The 20012-nt window shown below is 41.5% G+C and overlaps 1 protein-coding gene across 1 annotated transcript in view; it reads left to right on the top strand.

The window, feature by feature from the left end:
* The window catches only part of PTPRC (protein tyrosine phosphatase receptor type C), a 66549-nt gene that overhangs the window by 18184 nt on the left and 28353 nt on the right, over nt 1–20012 (top strand). The window contains exons 2-5 of the mRNA XM_075760572.1: nt 17581–17676; nt 18510–18605; nt 18961–18987; nt 19438–19575. Coding sequence (XP_075616687.1) covers nt 17581–17676; nt 18510–18605; nt 18961–18987; nt 19438–19575 — 357 coding nt within the window. The remainder of the gene's footprint in view (nt 1–17580; nt 17677–18509; nt 18606–18960; nt 18988–19437; nt 19576–20012) is intronic.

Genomic DNA, 20012 nt, shown 5'->3' with positions numbered 1-20012 from the left:
AGTTGGGTTATGAATGTTTGTTTAGGTACTAGACGTGTTCTTCTTAAAGCTTGAAATCCATCTGAAGTGATGCTAACTAAGGATATCAACTGCCATACATAAAATTCAAAGTAATTATTAGCAAAATGAAGAAGAAATTAATTCAGGAAATAACATAAACCATAATAAGTTAACAAATTATTCCCATGTGTGAGAAAAGCTGTGAATAACTTGGTGGCTCTGATAGATTGTTAAAAAGTAATAGGAGCAATCAAACAGAAGACTAAAGCCACCCTTTTACAAAGTTTTCATGCAGTCTGCCCCAGGGGGATTCCTGTTCACTGCTTGAAAGTATGAGGCAATGTTAGAAACCATGGTTGGCTACAATCTATTAGTGGCATGGGAAAGGGGGCACAGCAATATAACAACACAGGGTGTTGGCTTCTGTGAGCAGTGTGAGGAAGAAAAGAAATGGGACCTGTTGCCTTTTTTTTTTTTCTTCTTTTTTTTTGGATGCTAGATTTTCTTTTAGGAAAGTAGTCTGCATAAAACTTGTGAATGTTGTCCTTAGGAAGTAAGCTTCAGAGCTGAATGATGTCAGATTCACCGAAAATTTTTGAAGGACTTATGAATATGAACTTACAATAAAAATAAAAACCAACTCCCAAAGCATAAGTTGCTATGGTGGAGGTAGTCAGTGTACTACAGTAATCATCTTTTTAAGGGTGGTTCTTTGGACTTTAGATCAATGAACCTTCAGTAATTAAAGAATACTTGAAATAGCAATAGCAGAACTATGACAGGAAAAAAATATGTTGGATGTTTGTACTGGGCAACTCAGAACATCCTAATCCAGGACAGTCGCTGGATTTTCTGCGTACAGGGGAAGGTAAAATGTGAGTGGAAGTGCTCGTGGAAGGTAACCTACAAGCAGTCTCATTTCTTAGATAATAACTGTCTCATACTGTGATGTATCATGAGGCTTGTGTCATTGTAGAGGCTGCCTGTGTAGTGCTTTGTAGCTAAAGAAGCATGCTAAAAATGAAAGATGAGTCATTAGGGCAACTACACTTTCTGGTAGTTTAGTTTTTCAACTTCTGTTTCAAACGGTGTAGGCTGAAGTATTAATATTTCTGTACTTAAGAACTCTTTACCTTACCTCAGTGAGGAAGTTTGCTCATTTGCGGGTTGGCAGGCAGCCTTGCCATGGGAACGGGAAGGCGCTTGCTTACAATGCAAGCTGAGAGCTGGTTTGCTAAGTACAGACCAGTGCTCTGCAAAATGGAGATAAAATTAAGGCGCCCACATCCTGTGACACCATATAGTTCTTGCAGGCTGCCATTTACCGGGAAATTGAAAGAAGTCCATTAGTTCCAAACACTGTTAAAACACCAAAATGCTTGAAAAATAATGTTTGATTTCCCTTATACTGTGTACGTTGAAAGCGTGCCCTATGAGATACATCATCTGCTGATGCAACTCAGCCTCTTCCTGGTAGCATCAGAGGAGGAGCAAAAACCAAGTCTGGCTACTTGTCTGCCATATTAGTTTTGGAGGTGAACATGCTTACATTCCCATAATTCATAGCTAGTGCAAGTCTTCTTGTACATCTATAATCATTATTTGCTGTTAGTCCCTGTGTCTGTATCCTTGTTTAAAAAATGTTGAATATGCAGCCTTAAATTATTAAAAAAAATCAACTGTGTTCTATTTCTGGAGTATGTACGCATTTCAGAAAAATGTATAGATTAGGTGGAACTAGGCATTTTCTTTTTATTCTTGTGTTTGACAGGAATAGTGGTAGGAACTTAAATTTTCATTTATCTTTAGCAATAAATGATCAAATAGGGCTGACAGGGTCTATTTTGGAAATGCCTCTGAAATGAGTAGGTTATCATCTGAAAAGAAACATAAATTTTCTTTAAGCTTGCTAGTTTACCTGAATCAAACAGTATTCCCCCAGTGAAATCTGGTCAAGACTAGGAAGATAAACAGAGTGCCATAGTCACTTGCTGGGCAAGCAGGTCTAAATTACTGTCTCTGTAGAAGGCTGAACCTATCTCTTGGATCTTGTCACCTCTGAATCTCAGAATTTCTGATCAAGTTGGCAGAGAGATAGCAAACTGTCAAGGCATCTCAAAACAGGCAACCTAGATGGCAATTGTGAAGCAACTGCAAGTTCATAGTGAAACTCTGGTGTAAGAATGGGTCAGTGTTTAGGCTATGGAGACTGGGCACATCTTTTATATGGAGATATTTGTGCTGTGGAGGCATCATCAGCGTCACGGACCAGTTTTCTGGTGTGCGACGTAAGCAGATGATGAGATAATGAATAGAGCCAGGCAGGAAGAGATCAACCCCTTGAACATGAGACCATTACAGTTTAAAGGTAGGCTGCTGAAGCTGCTTCAGAATAAGCAGAGAATCAGGAACATCTAACCATTCGATGGGGGATAGGGGGTAAGGCAAAGAAAAAAAACAGGCAAGAAGCAGCCAATCACATACGGCTTTGGCAATTTTAGGCTTCCCAGCAGAGAGTAGCATTGTCTGGTGCATGTGCAGAAAGCAGTGGAGCCCTGCAGGACCTGAAGCTGTCCCCAGACTCCTCTCAGCACATTAATGTATCAGCACTGCATCCTAAGCTGTTGTGTCAGCATTAATGCAGAGCCCGGGAAGGAACACATGTAGACATTTTCTTGGACGAAGTTACTACTAGAGACCAAACATATTTAACAAAAATGTTACTTTTAAGGGTTCAAATAATTCTTCTGCCCCTTCCTAGCGAGGTGGTGGATTGCAGTGGGTTTTATTTACTTTATGTGATACCTCTATAATCTCTGCCAAACCAGCATATGAAGAGTAAGCAAAACTTCAAGCTGAGGAATGGATAAACACCAACATTGACCTCTTAGTTTTGTCCACTGAAGGTCCAAAGGCAGAAACTTAAGACAATGGGAACCCTCCCATGGTTAAGCCACTCAAATCTAAACAGAAGTTGATTTATACTGAAATGGGAGTTTGACCATGTGGCTGATTAACTGTAATGACTCATAGCCAAAGAGGACATGACTGCAGGGTACAGCAAAGCAAGACAGAGAGGCCCATGAACAAGCAGTAGCACAAATAACTGCAGAAGCAGGATTTTTACAACCACACTTAGGAGAGTAGTGCCAAAGCTCATTAACATTGATGAGGTAAAAGATTATTTTCATTAGCAACTGCCAGTAACTTAAAACTGAAAGACTTGATGCTTGGCGATCAAGCCATTTTAGCATTGTGTACCTTTGCGCAAGTAAAAGCACCTGGCTGGAGAGCAGGTGCTCTGTCAAGAGGCCCACGTTCCTCCTGTAATGCACACCCTTGTTCACAGGGAGAAAGCCGCGGTCAAATAGATTGTAATTGGTCTAATTTGAGAAGATCCCCATGATAGCAAGTGCAGCGGGATCCCACGCAGCCATCAGCCACTCACATCTGCAGAGCCAGCTCCTCTGCTACAGCCAGTTTCCTAATCACCCGTGATGGGGGGGGGGGGTTGAGCAGGGGGGATGTCAGCTCCCTGTAGGAGATGCTGGGGACCCGAGTGCCGTTCTTGCATTCTTTAGAGAATGCTTTTGTAAAAGTTCCGTTTCTGTTCATCAGAGAACCATATTCCTTTGGGGCAGCTATCTGTGCCAGACATCTGCCAAAATGAATTGACAGCTTTTAATTCAATAGTCTTTTACACCATCTGCTGTGGCCCTAGAGGACTGGCTGCTCATCCCCTAACAGAAACACATTATGTCCTGGGTAAGGAGTTCCATTCCCTGGTCACTGTGTTCCTTATTTTCGTGGGAGTTTACTAATCTTTGTAAAGCTTTTCTTTGGCCCTGTCAACCTAAAGGCGGCTGGTGGTTTCCTGCCTTATTTTTCACTACACTATTTCAGATTGCTTTATACTGTCATGGCTACAGATGCTGTTGGTCTGCCCTTAATTTCTTTGGGTCTTGGTTATGTAAATGTGCATAAAGAACATAATTTATTTCCAAAAGGAAAGACAGACATCACATTGTGTTAACAATGCACAATCAGTTGATTTTGCAGCAGATGTTAGAATGGGCAGAGCACCATGCATTCTTGACCATGGAATTTCCTACAAAACAATCTTGTCCAGCAAAATGGGAATCCAGAAGCTAGAATTTTACTTTTTTTTATAGATTTTTCAAAGTTTCTTGATGTGAGGGTAATCTTGAAAATCCTAACTGAAATGTTGCAGCCTGTTTAAGTCTTTGGGTGTAGTGGTCTCAACTGACTTGCTAATATTGGGCACCATTATAAATTGTCTTTCATAATTTCAGTATGAATGAAACTGCCTTGTAATTTTCAGTTTGCAGTATGAAGTGTTATAAAAACAGACAAATTGACACAGAGTTTGGCGGTGGGTGCCATAGGTTGTGCAGGTGAGTCCATACTGGAGCTGGTCTACATGCATCAAGTGGCAGGCAGAGAAAAGGCTCACGTGCTTTCCCGAGTCAGCAGAGCTGAATGCTGAATTAAGCCTTGTCAGTCCCCGCTTCCTATTTCTGTTTCTTCCTGTGGTGATATTACGGATCTGTTACATACTTACACGCTGGACTCTGTAGCAATCCCAGTTCAGAACATCATCTTAATTCAAACTATGGGCTTAATTCCTACTGAAGTTAATGATGAATTTCTGTGCAGAAGTGCTTCCTTGAACACCTACCATAAATTTTTGTCTTTTTTTGGTGTTTGTTGATATTATCGAATTTGTGTGGCAGAGGTATGAAATACTGTGTAGGTGCTAAATAATATGTCCAAGTATCTTAATCTACACTGAAAAATTTCTGATATATTCCTTAGTTAAAAAGTTAATTTTACCAGGTCATGCAGTCCATAAATTCATCAGCATTTCAACCAAATGCTGTTAAAGTATAGACTTTGAAAGAATAAAATCTTACCCACATTTGCACATACTGTGTCTTTCTGCTTCAGCTTTTCCATCTGTCCTCACAGAAGACATTACACATGCTACTTCCAAACTGCTCCATCTATGTGTGTGTGTGTATACAAACTGATACTTGTAGATCAAATCGGGTTTCTGACCTCCCACTTCCAAGTGGCAGTTGTTCTTGCTATTGTCATAAGATGTGTAATGCCACTATATACATCTTTCATGTTATTAGACATCAGAAATGTTTACAGATGTGCTGAATTTCCTGGCTTGTGCATTGCTGTGCCTATCTAAAGAGTGTAAAATTATTTGGAGCATGAAATTGGATGTTCTCTTAGCTTTGGCCTGAGGACTTTCCCTGGGTCCCTATATTTTGAAAAGCCCATAAAACTCTTTTCCTAAATAAATTCATGTTTAGCATCTTTTGCTTTTCTTTCCCAGACTGCTCACTTAGTATTTTTAAAATAAAAAATTATAATAAAAAATGGAAAAAAGGAAAATATTTATGAAATGCTAATGAAAATTGCTTGCCACATACAAAAGATGGAAGCATAGACTGTTTATGTTCCTTTTTTCTTGAATTATTTAAAGTGATACTGAAATTAGTCTTGTTCAAATCCTGAGGAACATGAGCTTTAGATTTTGCAGGTTCTTTGCTGGAATATGGGATACCACAATCCCTGTGAGCAGGGTGGAGTCCTTCCATTCTCAGCCTTTATTTTCATCTCCTGAAACATTCAGCATACGCTGTCTTTTAGAAAAGAATGATCAGCACAGGATTAAAAGCAAAGGATTTAAAGCAAAATCAGATGAACTGTTTTCCCCTCTTTTTGCTTCTGATTGTCAGATAGATTGTTAGTTAAAGTCAAGACTCACATCTCATGTTTGCTATAATGAAAATAGCAAATAGCGAAAAAAAGGACACATTTAAAATACAGGTAACTGCCCAGACTCGGGCACCAAAATCGATCATCTGATTTTCAACAGAAAAATCAATAAGGAAAAGGGATTTAGAAACCACTTTCACTCAGTTTTTATTGAATTCTAGAGGAGTTGTGCATGCTCAGCTCTCTCCTGAAATCTGTTCATTGCTGCTTCTCGCGTGACATGAAGTACAGGTCCCTTCTCTATAGTGCTGGCTCAGCTTCCCTGAAGGGGCAGAGCCCAGGTTTTGCAATCCAGATTTTGAGATAGCGAGAGGTTTTTGTGTGTGCATGCACAGCATTCTGGGGAGCTCGAGTACATGCAATCAGATGGATGTGAGCGTATTTTTACATGGCACTTTCAGATCCCTTCTCTGCAAACTTCATATTTTTAAATGAATTTCTAATTGCAATATGCCAGTTTAGTAGGATAGTGCTATTATTTCTACTTTGCACAGGATGTTACAGAGGCACAGAGATGGAGGATATGTCTGAGCACTCACACAGTAGTAAAATGTGGAATCCCTGGGTAGGATTTGGTCACAGTCCCAACTTTCCTCATGCTGGCTTAGTATAAGATGGATTTCAGATTATATATCAAACATAGGAAATTTAAATACAGATAATTTCTGCTTTTCAATAAGAACGAGTAATTCTGTATTAGTTAACATAGGAAATATATATAAATAATTTTTAACGGGCAGTTTTTCTAAAATATATTGTGATATGCTTCACTGAATGATTTACTTTTCAAATGATTTTTGCATGAGTTATGCTGGTAGAATTTGACCCTTATATGATGCTTCCTGTCAGCATTTCTGTGTATATTTTACTGTGTTTTAAATTGTACCCTAACAAGTATACGTGGATTTAGATGTTGATCAGTGAATAATGTTTGTCGCAATATTTTACAAACAACAAAAATGTTATTCAGTAGCATATTTGATGAATTATATTAAACTCTGATCATTTCTGGACTGGATCGTTTCTGGAGGAAAAAAAAAAAAGGTCAGGATAGTAACCAAGTAAAATCACTGTCCCTTGAAACAAAGAGAGTTTGCTGGCTGCAGCTGGCAGCCCCAGGAGGGCGAGGAAGCTGCCCAGCAGGCAGAGTTGGTATGGGAACGGTTCTCCACTGAGCTGGCTGAATTTTTTCCTCTGTAGTCTCTATCCTTTTAAGAAACAGAAGCTAGATGTCTATCAGCCAGTGCTGGTTAGGATCTCCTCTTAATGCTGGAAGAAATCTAGGTCATAGGAGATGACTGAGACTAGCAGGATAGTTTAGAGCATTGTTGCTTGGAGATGTGAGGCTGGGACTTTGGCTCGCGCAGGGACTGCTGAGGGTGCTGTTAAGCTTGGAGCAAGAAGCTGTAGAAATACAAATGACAGATTGCTTGAAAATGAATTTTTTGTGCCACATCTTTATTCTGATTTGTGCCTTTCTGCTGTAGTTAAGAATCTTTCAAAAGCTGGGGCTGTGCAGGCAGAGTAACTGAGCACAGTAAACCCCAGTGCTGTGCACTGGAGATACATTACTCTGCTGTGGAATAAAGTAGCTGGTTTTCTTTAAGCCTGAACTGCACAATTATCAGAGAATTCAATTAAACAGTCACGTCATTCTTGTGAGCAGATAAAGCCAGATCTTCACTCTGACTCCAATGTGCTCATCTGAACCACGGGAGCTGTTCTCATCAAAGGGAGCAGCTGACTCCCCCCAGCCTCAGCCTTGGCTCTGTAGCAGGGATGCTTCAGCAGCAGCAAACATCACTGCAGTCCTCAGATCACCACTCCTGTGAGCCACTTGGCATCTCCTGCAAGTGTGAGAAATGTTGTATTCAGGGCATTATGTGAAATTTTTGCAGCAATACTGAATTATTGGGAGCTTCACCTTGGTGAGGGGAAGAACTGCCCTGTGGGAACAGTGCAGCTACCACCTGTGCATTTACTTGTGCCACTAAACCAGAGGTATTCTGCGCCTGAAGCTTTGGAAGGACTTGTGGGGCTCTGGGCTGTTTCCGTCCCCAGCCCCTACTGCCGAGGGTCTCCATAGCCAGGTGCTGCCAGAGTGTCCGAACACCCCACTACACCTGTGCAGCAGTATTGAGTGTTCCACTCTGGTGGGTTGTCGCTTCATGGTTCACCACATTCTGGTTGCTCCATGGTTCACCACATCCTGGTCTCACTGGCATGGGGCTGTTTGTGACCACTTAGCCCTGCTTGCCCTTCCCTCAGCCCTTGGCCAAGGTGAAGACGTGGCACTCTTGCAGTACCTTCGTATATCCTTTTTCATTAAAAAAAAAAAAAAAAAATCTGCGAAGTGGTGTGTTAGGGACTAGCCATTTGTGACAGTAAAAAGATGGATTTGTGAATTTACACAGCACTAGATTGTTGTTTTGGAGATCCTGTTTGTAGCACAGACTTTTTCTAAGAATTTGTGAATGCCTGTCTCAAGTTTTGTGGTTGGCTGGATTGTTTGTTTGTTTTTTAATCTTAATAGTCCCTTTGTAGCACTGGAAATGTTCCTTTCCTTTCCTCCATATTGTCTGACTGAAACCTTTCCAGGCATAAGTTGTCTTATACAGCATACTCAGAACATAGCACCAAGGAGTTATGGTTGGGATTAAGGAATACTGATATGTCTGCATTATAAATAAAATTCAATTAAGAGAAAGCAACCTCACTGTAAAAATCAGACTTCTATCTAAAACTCTTTACTGGCTCAGAATGCAATGTGAATCTGAAGTTACAAAAAAAAAAAAAAAAGATTAAAGGAAATGCTATGGTCTCTTCTCAGAGCCTATGTGTTTTCCTTCCATTTCTGATTGTGCTTTGATCCTGTTTTGTAGGAAAGCTTAAGTATTTGCAAATCTGGGTGATGTCAGTTGGAGACATAGAAGTTCAGAGCACCTGAATATCAATCCTTTATCTCTGTTATCTGTACTCCTCCCTCAGCTCCCCCAGGCCAGTTAGCTATTTTTGTTTGGCACTTTAACATAGCAACGGATCAGAGAAAAATATTATTACAAAAAGGAAAAGCTCCTAGACAGATGTCATTTCTTGAAAGAAATGTTCATTTCTTTTTAAAAATCACTGGCTGCATCTTTTTGAAAATCACTGATTAGAGTCCCTACTGACATAATGCTCCCAGCAGGTACAGAGCTGTTGATTGAAGGACTTCATGCTAATAGATCTCTACCAAACAGAAGATATTTCTGATTTCAACAGGCTTTGTATTATCAGTGGCTAAAGTGCTGCTATTCACACAGTACTAAACTGTTTATGGTTTGACATTTGAGCTGATTAAAGATAGCTTAGAGAAGTATTTCCAAGTTGTTTCTGTTTTGCAGCGCAAAGAACCATTTTCTATTGCTGGCAAAATTATGTAAAAAGTAATGTGCAGTCAGGAAGAGATCTAGAATACCAGATAATGCTTTTATCTTGAAGGAACTCAGAGGTAGATAGAGAAGTAAGTCAGATATTTAAATAAACCGTGGTCCAATGAGATAGTCTGAGATGGGGAAGTTTGCCCCTACCTCACACTCTTACTAATAGTCAGTCAGTTCTCAGCTGCAGCCTCCTTTTCTGGTCAAAACTCCTGAGAACTGAGCTGCCTTCAGCTGTGCTCAGTAGCTCCCCAGGACTAACAGAGGTGGCAACTGCAAAACCATGGGAGCAGGATTGAGAGGACACTGTAATAGTTGCATGTTCTTTCCTCCTCCTGCTTGCCATAAACAATATGCATTCAGCAAATCCAGAACCAGCCTGTCGCTGTCATTAAGCAGAGCAATATGGAGCAAGTGTTTTTTCTGCTCATGGTAAATGTCGGAAAGGAAGATCAAGGAAGATACAGCAGGGCTAGAAAAGTCATCACTGCGGTTAGGGACTGGCCCTTGACCTTAGCACGGTATCAGCGTGAGTCTGGCTCTTGACTTTCTACGTGCACAAATACTGAAAATATACAAAAGGCAAAGCGAACATTAAGAGAGATTTTCTTTTGTGTGTAGCACAAAATTGCCAAGCAAATATCACAGCCAATCTTCCATTCTTCATGTATAGGTGTTTCTTTATGACCATGGATAGTAGCCAGCATTTCACAGTTGAAGTAACGGTTACATCAGGTTTGATGTTCTCCCCTCTTTCAGACCATTCACATGGTGACAAGTACTACCTGCAAAGCAGCCTGGACTGTATCGCAAAGATTGCCATCCCCCACTGTATCATATTAATGAACCTGTACAACTAAAAATAATTGCGAATGCAAATTTGGTAAAAGGAGTTTAATAGGGAAATTTCATGACTGCACTAGAGAAGTTGTGGTTTAGCACTAAGACAGGTCTGATTGCTTGAGCATGTGGGTGCTATGGTAACTCGGTTTCACCATTTGGAAGCACTTAAGCTCTAAACCACAGTATGCTGCACCCTCTTCCTTTTGAGCAGGGTTCTGTAGAAGAAAAACAGAAGTAAACAGCATGAGAGAAACCACAGAGGAGCAAAGGCGTCGTTAGCTGTAGTCGTACAAGTGGGTTACTGTAGTTAAAATCCTCTTATGAAGACTGAGGATGTCATTTAAAGTGCAATGCAATGGATAGAAATGCCTTCCTTCTGCCTGCTAAATACACAATATTCCTGGATATTTATTTTAAGTTTGCAAGAACTGTGTACATGGCAAAAAGTATTTGAGTTGCTGCTTTTAGTTTGTGTTCTACTTCAGGTTTATGGTTTTGAGAAATTCTAGGTGTCATCGGTAACAAATGTTGTTACCACGAAATTAATATTTCTTGAGGGAAATTTATGGTTTTCTCTGTGGTTTTATTTTTCCCTGGAAAAATTACACTCTTAAATTTATTTTGCAAAAACAGAATCAGAAAATTAATTTTTTTCAATTGTCAGAAATATTTCATTTGCTTTCAGGTTAGTTGAGAAAAAAACCCCAAACCAGTATTTTTCTTGTGCTTCTCTTCTTATTCTTTCCTTAGGACAGGCTCTGTATGTTAGCAGAAGTTGTGCTTGGTATTCATTTGCTTTAGCTAACGAATGTTGACAAACTTTGATGTTTGTACTTCCTCTTCTTTCCTGAGCCTGCAACATTGTGTTCCTCCTTGTGTGTGCCAGCTATAAATTCTTCTTAATTCCATCTCTTTCTTCTGGCTGCTGCCCTTGTACTCGATTTCTGGTTAATTTGAATTTTTCTGCCTTCTCCAATGCTGTAAATGCTGCTTAATGGTTATCGTTGACTCTGAAATTGAGAAGGAGAGTGAGTCCTGGAAGCTGGACAGGAGGGAGAGGGTCATAGATGTTTGGAACCAATAACAACCGTTAATTTCAAAGGTCAATTTTCATTAAAAAATAAACCCACATCCTATCATATTTAGCTGTAGTGTAGGCCTGTGCTTATTCCTACAATGTGGTTTGCAGGAAGACTACGCCTGTCACAATGCAATTCAGGTCTGAGCACTGGTAGGTGTCTCGGGGACAAAAAAGCCTTTGGTTCCCCAGATGTATACTTTCACCAAAGATTAAAGGTAGTGGGAAAGAGTGTCAGGATGAGGTTCTTAGGCGATGATTGCAGTGTGTTAAGGAGCCACTGCGGGGGGGGAGGAGGGGGCAATTGTTGATGACCTTGTATAAAAGGAAGTATTTTGAGAAATTCAATGGAAATTCAAATGGAAGCAATTTTAATTATAATTTTGGAGAGTCAGAATGAAAGTTTCATCCTGATGCCAAAAGGAAACAATTGGCATTTTTCAATCAAGACATTTTAGAATTTCTGTTAAATTAAAATTTACAGTTTCAACTTTTTATCCCTAATTTCTGGTGAAAAGAAATATTGTAAATATTGCCTGTGAGAATAGAAATTCTAATATTTTTTAGTTTTAATTCTCAGCTATAGTAAATATATAGCATGCCTATGATTGCTGTAGGGCTATGAAAATTTGTACCAATTAGTTTATGGATTACTTTGAAGTGATTTCATGGCTGCATCTTCAATGACCGAAACTGTAGACGTGTTTTTTAGGAGCCTCCAAAATGTCCCAGTTACCTTGAGAAGTTTCTACATGTTCAGCTGAGTAATTTGTTTTTTGGCTCAGAGCATACAAAATTTCACGTATTTTTAATGTGAACTTTATATGGCACTCTTTTAATCAATTTTCAAAAAGCAGCAGTTTGTCCAGTAACTGGGAACAGGGTTGGTTTATTTGTTTTGTTTTCTTTTTCTTCCCTAGAGTTAGTGATAAAAAATAAAGGGTAATTCTGCAGTCTGTGATTATGAAAGCACTTCAGCGCACATGATCCTACCTATAAAATTTGAGGGGTCCTCTGTGGTATAGAATTACTCAGATGTTTAAGTGTTTGCTAGCCTATTCATAGGTCTGTCCAGATTTATTTATAAAGTATATTTAAAAAGCAATAGATACCTTTATTTCATGTTTGCAGCAAAAAGAAGCAGTAACATCTCTGGCCCTGATGCTCATTTACTTTAAGATCCCTTTAGCTGGTTCTGACAGCACAAGGGAGCCTTAAAGTAGGTGTGAATTACATCCTATCCCACTTGAAGTTTAAAAATAAATCAAAGAAGGGCGGCTGGCAGCATTTTGTAAGGCTCCTTGCCTTACTCACCCTTCACCTCCCACCAGGAACTGTTCTTTTTTTTGCAATTTAGTATTGGCTTGCAATGGAGCTGACTAATGTCTGTGCTGTTTGCTAGAAGACCCCCTCAAAGAGCTTTACTCCATCTGAACAAGTAGACCACATCCTGTTGCTTTCTGTGCAGATGTGAAGAGCCCTGACCCTGCTGAAGCAGTGCTGTTCAGCTGTAAAAAGAGGCAAGACAGAATCTGGACCTACCTACGCTAGTTGCTTTGTGTAAAGTGCTGCTTGGTGGGGATTGCTGTGGTCTGTCCAATGTGCTGAAGGGTGGAGAGGTCCTGGGAAAAGGGCGGCAGCTCTGCAGAATCACTGAGCATTTTTCCTGGCAGAAAAACCTGGCTGCCAATGGTTTTGCAGACATGAGGCTGAGAGGAAGGGTTACTTCCTCTGCTCCCCCCCAGGTCTGGCAAAGACATGCAGAGTTGTGGTGGGTTGACCCTGGCTGAGGGCCAGGTGCCCACCAGAGCCGCTCTATCACTCCCCTCTTTCATTAGACAGGGGAGAAAAGGTACAATGGAAAAAAAAACTTACGGGTCGAGATAAGGACAGGGAGAGATCATTCACTAATTATCATCACGAGCAAAACAGACCAAACTTAGAGAGGGAATTCATCTTATTTATTACTAAGCAAAACAGAGTAGAGGAATGAGAAATAAAACCAAATCTTAAAAACACCTCCCCCCACCCCTCCCATCTTCCCGGGCTCAACTTCACTCCCGGCTTCAACCTCCGCCCCCCCCAGCGGCACAGGGGGACGGGGAGTGGGGGTTACGGTCAGTTCATCACGCGGTGTTTCTGCCGCTTCTTCATCCTCAGGGGGAGGACTCATTGTTCCCCCGCTCCAGCGTGGGGTCCCTCCCACGGGAGACAGTCCTTCACGGCCTTCTCCAACGTGAGTCTCCTCCACGGGGTGCAGACCTTCAGGAGCAAACTGCTCCAGCGTGGGTCCCCCACGGGGTCACAAGTCCTGTCAGCAAACCTGCTCTGGCGTGGGCTCCTCTCTCCACGGATCCACAGGTCCTGCCAGGAGCTTGCTCCAGCGCAGGCTTCCCACGGGGCCACAGCCTCCTTCAGGTGTCTCCACCTGCTCCAGCGTGGGGTCCTCCACGGGCTGCAGGTGGAATCGCTACACCCCCCTCATCCTTCCTCCATGGGCTGCAGGGGGACAGCCTGCTTCACCATGGTCTTCACCACGGGCTGCAGGGGAATCTTGCTCCGGCGCCTGGAGCACCTCCTCCCCCTCCTTCTTCACTGACCTTGGTGTCTGCAGATGTTCTTACATCTTCTTACTCCTCTCTCTGGCTGCAAAAGCCCTCTCTAACTGTTTTTCTCTTTCTTAAATATGTTATCACAGAGGCGCTGATGGGCTTGGCCTTGGCCAGCGGTGGGTCCGTCTTGGAGCCGGCTGGCATTGGCTCTATCAGACACAGGGGAAGCTTCTAGCAGCTTCTCACAGAAGCCACCCCTGTAGCCCCCCCACTACCAAAACCTTGCCACGCAAAACCAACACAAGAGTACAGCTGGATGCGAAGAGCCAACTGGTATGGTACCACGCTAGATGAAACACCAAATGCACTATTAGCAGAAAGGGATCTTCCTTTCCACATTTCTCTATGCTGTATGCATCAAGGAATGCCATACTGCAGCACTCCTGTGCTCAGAGGGGACAGCCTGAGCTACTGGCATGCCTGCGCAGTCCCCTGCCCAGCCCAGTACAAGTATAAAACCAAGTCCATTTTACCCACTGTGCAAATTAAGCAGCAGAATGGAGTTAAAAGGCGTGTTCCCTGTCATCGACTAATTTATTTTTGCCCATCTAAACATGATAATGTTTTTAGGCTCTTAATGCAGATTCAGTATCTCCATCTTATCAGCTGGAGTTTTCTTTAATAACACATGTGCACAGGAAATGCGTGCGGGTGCTTCCTTCTGCTCGAGAAGATCAGACCCTGGACTTACTTGGAACACAGTGTCTTTTAACATATCCTAGGTCTGAGTTGTCTACTGTTGAGTCATTTGGTCCTGCCAAGTGGAAAGCATTTTCACTTTCTTCTGTCTTTCCTGAGAGGACAGCAGTGAGCAGTAACTTCTTATACGGATACAACCACAGGTCACTGCAGCAAGTGCAGAGTCACTACTGCAGCGACAATATAGCAGCTCCTGTACCTCCAGATGTGACCTGTACAGCCTGCTGTCCTTGGGGTTTGAAGTGTTTGGCTTTTTTTTTTTTTTGTGGCCTGGTTTCTTTCACAGTTTTTCCATTTACTCTTCTTGTTGAACATAAAAGGTTTCTTCAAAATACAGTAGTCCCGTGTTTCACTCCCAGGGCCTGTATGTCTTTGGGCTTTCAGGAGAAAGGGTGGTCAGCTCATCCATTTTAGGTGTATTTTGTTAACAGCCTGTCATTCCATCTAAAACCTTTCTTGCAAGCAGCAGCTGCACTCTGTCTGCCAGCTGGTAGCCAGAGAGGACGGGGAACATAAGCAGTTAGCCAAGCTCCCATCTCCCCGTGGGATGTGACAGTGTATCTTTTTGCAGGGCACCCCACTAAGGTCAAATCCACTCAAATGTTACCGATGGGTTGCAAATCTTTCGGGTAAATCAGCGGGAACCAACTGGTGGCCAAATCAAGAGAAGGGAAAGGGAAGCTTAGAAAAGTTCCTTCAGTAGTAGGAACTCTTTGTACACTTTAATTCTTCCATTTGGGTTATCTGAGCATATCCTATGCATATTATCTTAAAAATGTCTTATGGCTGGATACAGTTTAAGATTTAAGAAAGGTTTGGGATAGTTCCTGTTTAAATCAGACCAACTTGCTTAGTTTGGTAATCATCAGGTTTTCATACTGCGAAGCATGTTTTTGGGGGTTGGACATCCTTATTAAGTTTTAAAGATACTCTTAGGTTTCAGCCTTCAAGATTCCAGAGATATGTTTTAGAATATAAACATGAGCGGACAGTTTTGACTTTTGGGTTAACTTTGTTAACCAGAGGTTAGCTCAGACGTATTTGTTAGCTGTGGGACATTTAGGGAAGAATAAATTAGTTGTAGCAATGTGCCTATTAGTTAACACAGTCTGGTGTGTTGGGATCCTCCTGTAATTTCCTTCAGTTTACCTCGTATCTCAGTAAGATTATATGGGGAAAGGTATCTGCTCTGCTGCGAGGAGTTTTTTAGTGTTCTGGTGCCACCTATTGAATTCTTTTCAACTGTGTCCTATTCCATTGCTATAATAAACCACACAACAGAATAGAATCATAGAAGAGCAAGAGACCTTTGAAATGCTTGGAAGAACATAAAACTGCCATGAAATTCTGTTAAAATGCCAGTGCTTATTTGGAGGGAAAAGAGGGCTATCTAGGACTATTATTTTCCAAACTATTTTAAGAAGCGAGCTGCTCTGATGCTGGCCTGAGCAGGGCAGTTGGACTAGACAATCTCTTGAGGTCATTTCCAACCTCGAGTTCTCTGATTGTGTGTAACATTTAGCATCTGTCACCATGAGTGAGCGATAAACCTCATGCTACATTTAAGCTAGTATAATTATTCCTAACTTTACAAGGGAGAGGATGCGGAAAATGACTTTCACAGGAATCTCAAGGATGTGAATGAGGCAACCAGAAATACAACACCGTGACAACCTTATGAGCCCTCTTTTGCTCCTGCTATCTTACTTCGCTTGGAAGAAGGAATCTCGAAGCATATGTTTTTGTTTCCATCATGTTTGCATTAGAGATTGGTAAATACCTTGAAAAGTATCTCTAAATGTTACACTAATTTCTGAGCAGAGTTTAATTTAGGACTTTTTCTGTAACTCCTTTTATTCTTTGCTTGGAAACAGTTGTTTAAGTGAATGTGGATCTGTGTAGATCTGTAGATCTGCCTATGTTGTTCTGTGTCAGAGATGAGAGACATGGTTTTGACCCTGCCACTTGAACAGGACAACAAAGCATCTATCCTTCATAAGTATTGCAGATTTTCACATAAGCTTGGATTTTTGTTTTAAAGGTTGAAGAAGTTTATTTTCAAAGGAGTAGAGCTACAACAGTTGTGAAGTACCATGTAGGGAAGCTAAAGTAACACAGAAATTATAAACAGTGAAGTACTATCTGAAAAACAAACATGCCAAAAAAAAAAAAAAAAAAAAAAAATCCAGGAAAGAAATATAGTGGGAAAGAATTAGTAGAAAAAGGGAGAGAAAAGAAAAGCCGAATGGGCTGGTGAAAGTTTCTGGACAGTCACAGCAAGGAATTTGTGATCAAGTGGAAGTTTGTTCCTTACTGAAAGGATAGCAGGCTGTGTGAGAAACAGATGTCTTGAGGGAACAGGCATGCCTTCAAGATGGCTTTCAATATTCTTTTGTCAAAATGGAAGCTTCTAATCCTGAAAATGAGTAAAAGATTGTGATGAGAACAAACTCACGGTTCCAGCCATTGTTATTTGGTTTTGTCTCTTTCTCACAAGAGAAATTTTACATTACACAAATACAAAATGTTTTGGGTCAGGATTTCAAAGCAGAGTGTGAAAATGAGGCTTGTTTTTATAGGTGTGGAAAGATCATAGCTCCCAGCTCAAGTCAGGATGTAATTTTTTAACCTGGAGATAAGAGTTATTTGGAGAGATTCTTAAATATCAGCAGGATGGTCCAGGAAGGGCACTGCCATTTAGAAATTAATATTAAGGAAAGTAAACAACTTTCAGGAGTGCCAAGGCTTGGCTTTTCGGCTCTTGCATAGTGAGGATTAGAGGTAGGTTTTTTCTTGGCAGCAGAATTAGTGCTGGTATCTCTTCTTAGCAATAAAGTCACTCTGCATTCAGCAAAAAGTCACCCTCTATTTGTTGATATTGCTGGTACTTGTATACGCTGCTGTGTGATGATGTGAAAAATTTTGAGGGTTTTAGCTTTTGGTATTGCAAAATACATTGTTAAACCTGAAAACGTTTAAGTATCCTCCAGTCAAATCTGTCCTGAGAAACATGGCTCAGAGAAAGCCGTAGAAACCATTGGCCTTTTTCTACTATAGATGAACTACTTACCTCCATGCATTGCTCACCTGGTGATATCTTTTCCCCACTGTACAGCAGGAGATGAAAATCTGGCGAACGCCAGCTCTCCCTCCCCTGTGTTGCCTTCACCTGCACGCTCCACATCACTCTCACCTCCAGGCACCACTGAAGGTAACAGTGAATCCAGGACTGTGGCATTGCTGCTGCTCTTCTGTTTTAGCTGAACTGGCATCTACTTCTATCACACATTGGTTAACTGCGTCGCTGTTAAAGCAATCTGGTCATTTTTGTTGTCTGAGGTCAATTTTATTACAGCACCATTTTTTTAATGTGATGAGGACATACTTAGTTTTTTTTATTTTAATTAAATCAAAGATGGGGATTGGAAACACACTTTTCCAAGAAAGCGATTAGAATTCAAGCTATAACATACTGTTGTTAGGAGTTTATGTTTTCTTTATGGACATCCCTTCCCCTTGAGCTCTCGGATGAGAGTTTCATGCTGAGCTGTCACAGTGGCACTTCCCTGCTGTTCATGTAGAGCTGCTCGGGCACCATGGCAGTGTGTGACGACTGGGGGAAGAGGGTCCTTCCTGGATCAACACCACAAACCAAACCCACCCCAATCAGTCTGGGCTTTTTCCAAGCTGCACATTAATTCACCCTCTTCAGCTGGTGTTTTCAAACACCTGAAATGAGTGCATCCCCCACACCTTGCTAAAGGATGATCAAATCTCTTTGCCACAAAGGCATCCCAGACAAATTGGTGGGAATTTGTAATTAGTGGTCTTGCAGACCTAATCGCAAACAATCCTCTTGAAATAAATCTAAGCAGATGCGTTGCACTGACTGTGCAGGACGTGGAGAGCAATGCAAACTTGTTCTTTTTGCCAGTGCTGGAGGGAAAAATATAATTCAGAGAGCAGCTGCAGCCTTTCTGCTTGCAAAGAGCTTCTCACTTTCGTGCATTTTTCACCTGATGATATTTTTTCCCCGCTGTGCAGCAGGAGATGAAAATCTGGCAAACACCAGCTATCCCTTCCTTATGTCACCTACACCTGCACACTCCACATCACTCTCACCTCCAGGCACCACTGAAGGTAATGGTGGATTTGGGACCGCGGCATTGCTGCTCTTCTCCTGTTCCAGCTGAACTGACATTCACCACAGTCTTCCTGATACTGTCTCCACCCCTCGGGCTGCACAGCACAGACTCCTGGCTCAAGGAAAAGTGATTTTTAATGTGGACAGTATCAGTCCACATACCGTATGCTTGATATTTTGGGGGTCTGGTTGTTGCTACATGCCACTAAATATTATTTAAGAATGTGTAATTCTCTGGGGAAAGCTCAGCTGATAGCTGGGAGGAAGGAGTGTTTCTTTTTATATTTTTGACCTATGATTGTGTTTAATTCCTTGAAAGTTTAATTTACACTTTGTCTTTCTGTTTTTAAGGACTTGAGTCAACAGTGACTACATCTGGTAAGAAACTTTTAATTTACATGACAGACCTGCATTGATGTTTTTTTCTGATCATTTCTTCTTTCCTTTTCCTGTGCACAGTTATCTCACAGAATGTGTAATGCCTTTTTATTCAGCCCAATGAAATGAAATATGCTGTCTTAAGAGGCAAGAATATCAGACAAGTCTGGTTTTGAGTCATGAATTTGAGTATATTTTAAAACACAGCATTTAACACGAAAGAGGTGCAGTCAGCGCCAGAAAGGATTATACTTACTGGATGTTCAGCTGACATCTGTTGGACCCCTAACATTTTTAGCGGTCGGTGTGCCTTTGGTTAATAACAAAGTGAGAGTGCCTCAGTACAAGAACGCTCTGGCACAGCAGTCCTGTGTTGTGTGCAGCTTTGTGTCCCACCTTAACCGGGCAGCCTCTGAAGCATTAATGAAACTGCTGTACCTCTCACCACAGGTGTCTCTCCTGCAGACAGCACATACTTCTCCACGCACGCAGGCTCTGTCCCTGCCACGGGACTCAGCAACCCACCACGCAGCAGCTCTGCCGCCCTCACCACACGCACTCCCATTGCCTTCAAGAATGCTTCATCAGGTTTGCTGGCTTGCTTTAGATGCCACTCACTGCTCTCCGAACTGTAGGGGAAAACTATAATTTAGCCTCAGGGTAGCCTTTTCCAGCTTATGATTCATCAAATAGAAAAGGTAATCTGCAATGTGGGGTAGTGGTAATACCAGAATTATTTCCGGGATCTGGTCAGTATCTGATGGTCAAGTTTGTAGTCATCACAGTAGTATCAAAATGCCAGCCACTGTCAACAAGGCTGTTACCAAGGCAAGAGCAATAAGAAGGGACCTAAAAGAGAATGTAGAAACCTGTCAGTGGTTTATAAGCAGGGAGATAAATACTGAGATATAGTAAGTAACGTAGTGAGCAAGGTATGAGATCTGGCAAATGAACAGTACTGGAGTGCTTGCTTCTGAAAGAGCACAAGCACTATTCATAATTGTGTTTTACTGTAAGAACACTGC

This window comes from Balearica regulorum, chromosome 8 (genome assembly GCF_011004875.1).
Source record: "Balearica regulorum gibbericeps isolate bBalReg1 chromosome 8, bBalReg1.pri, whole genome shotgun sequence".
NCBI lineage: Eukaryota > Metazoa > Chordata > Aves > Gruiformes > Gruidae > Balearica > Balearica regulorum.
This window is presented reverse-complemented; position numbering and strand designations above follow the sequence as displayed.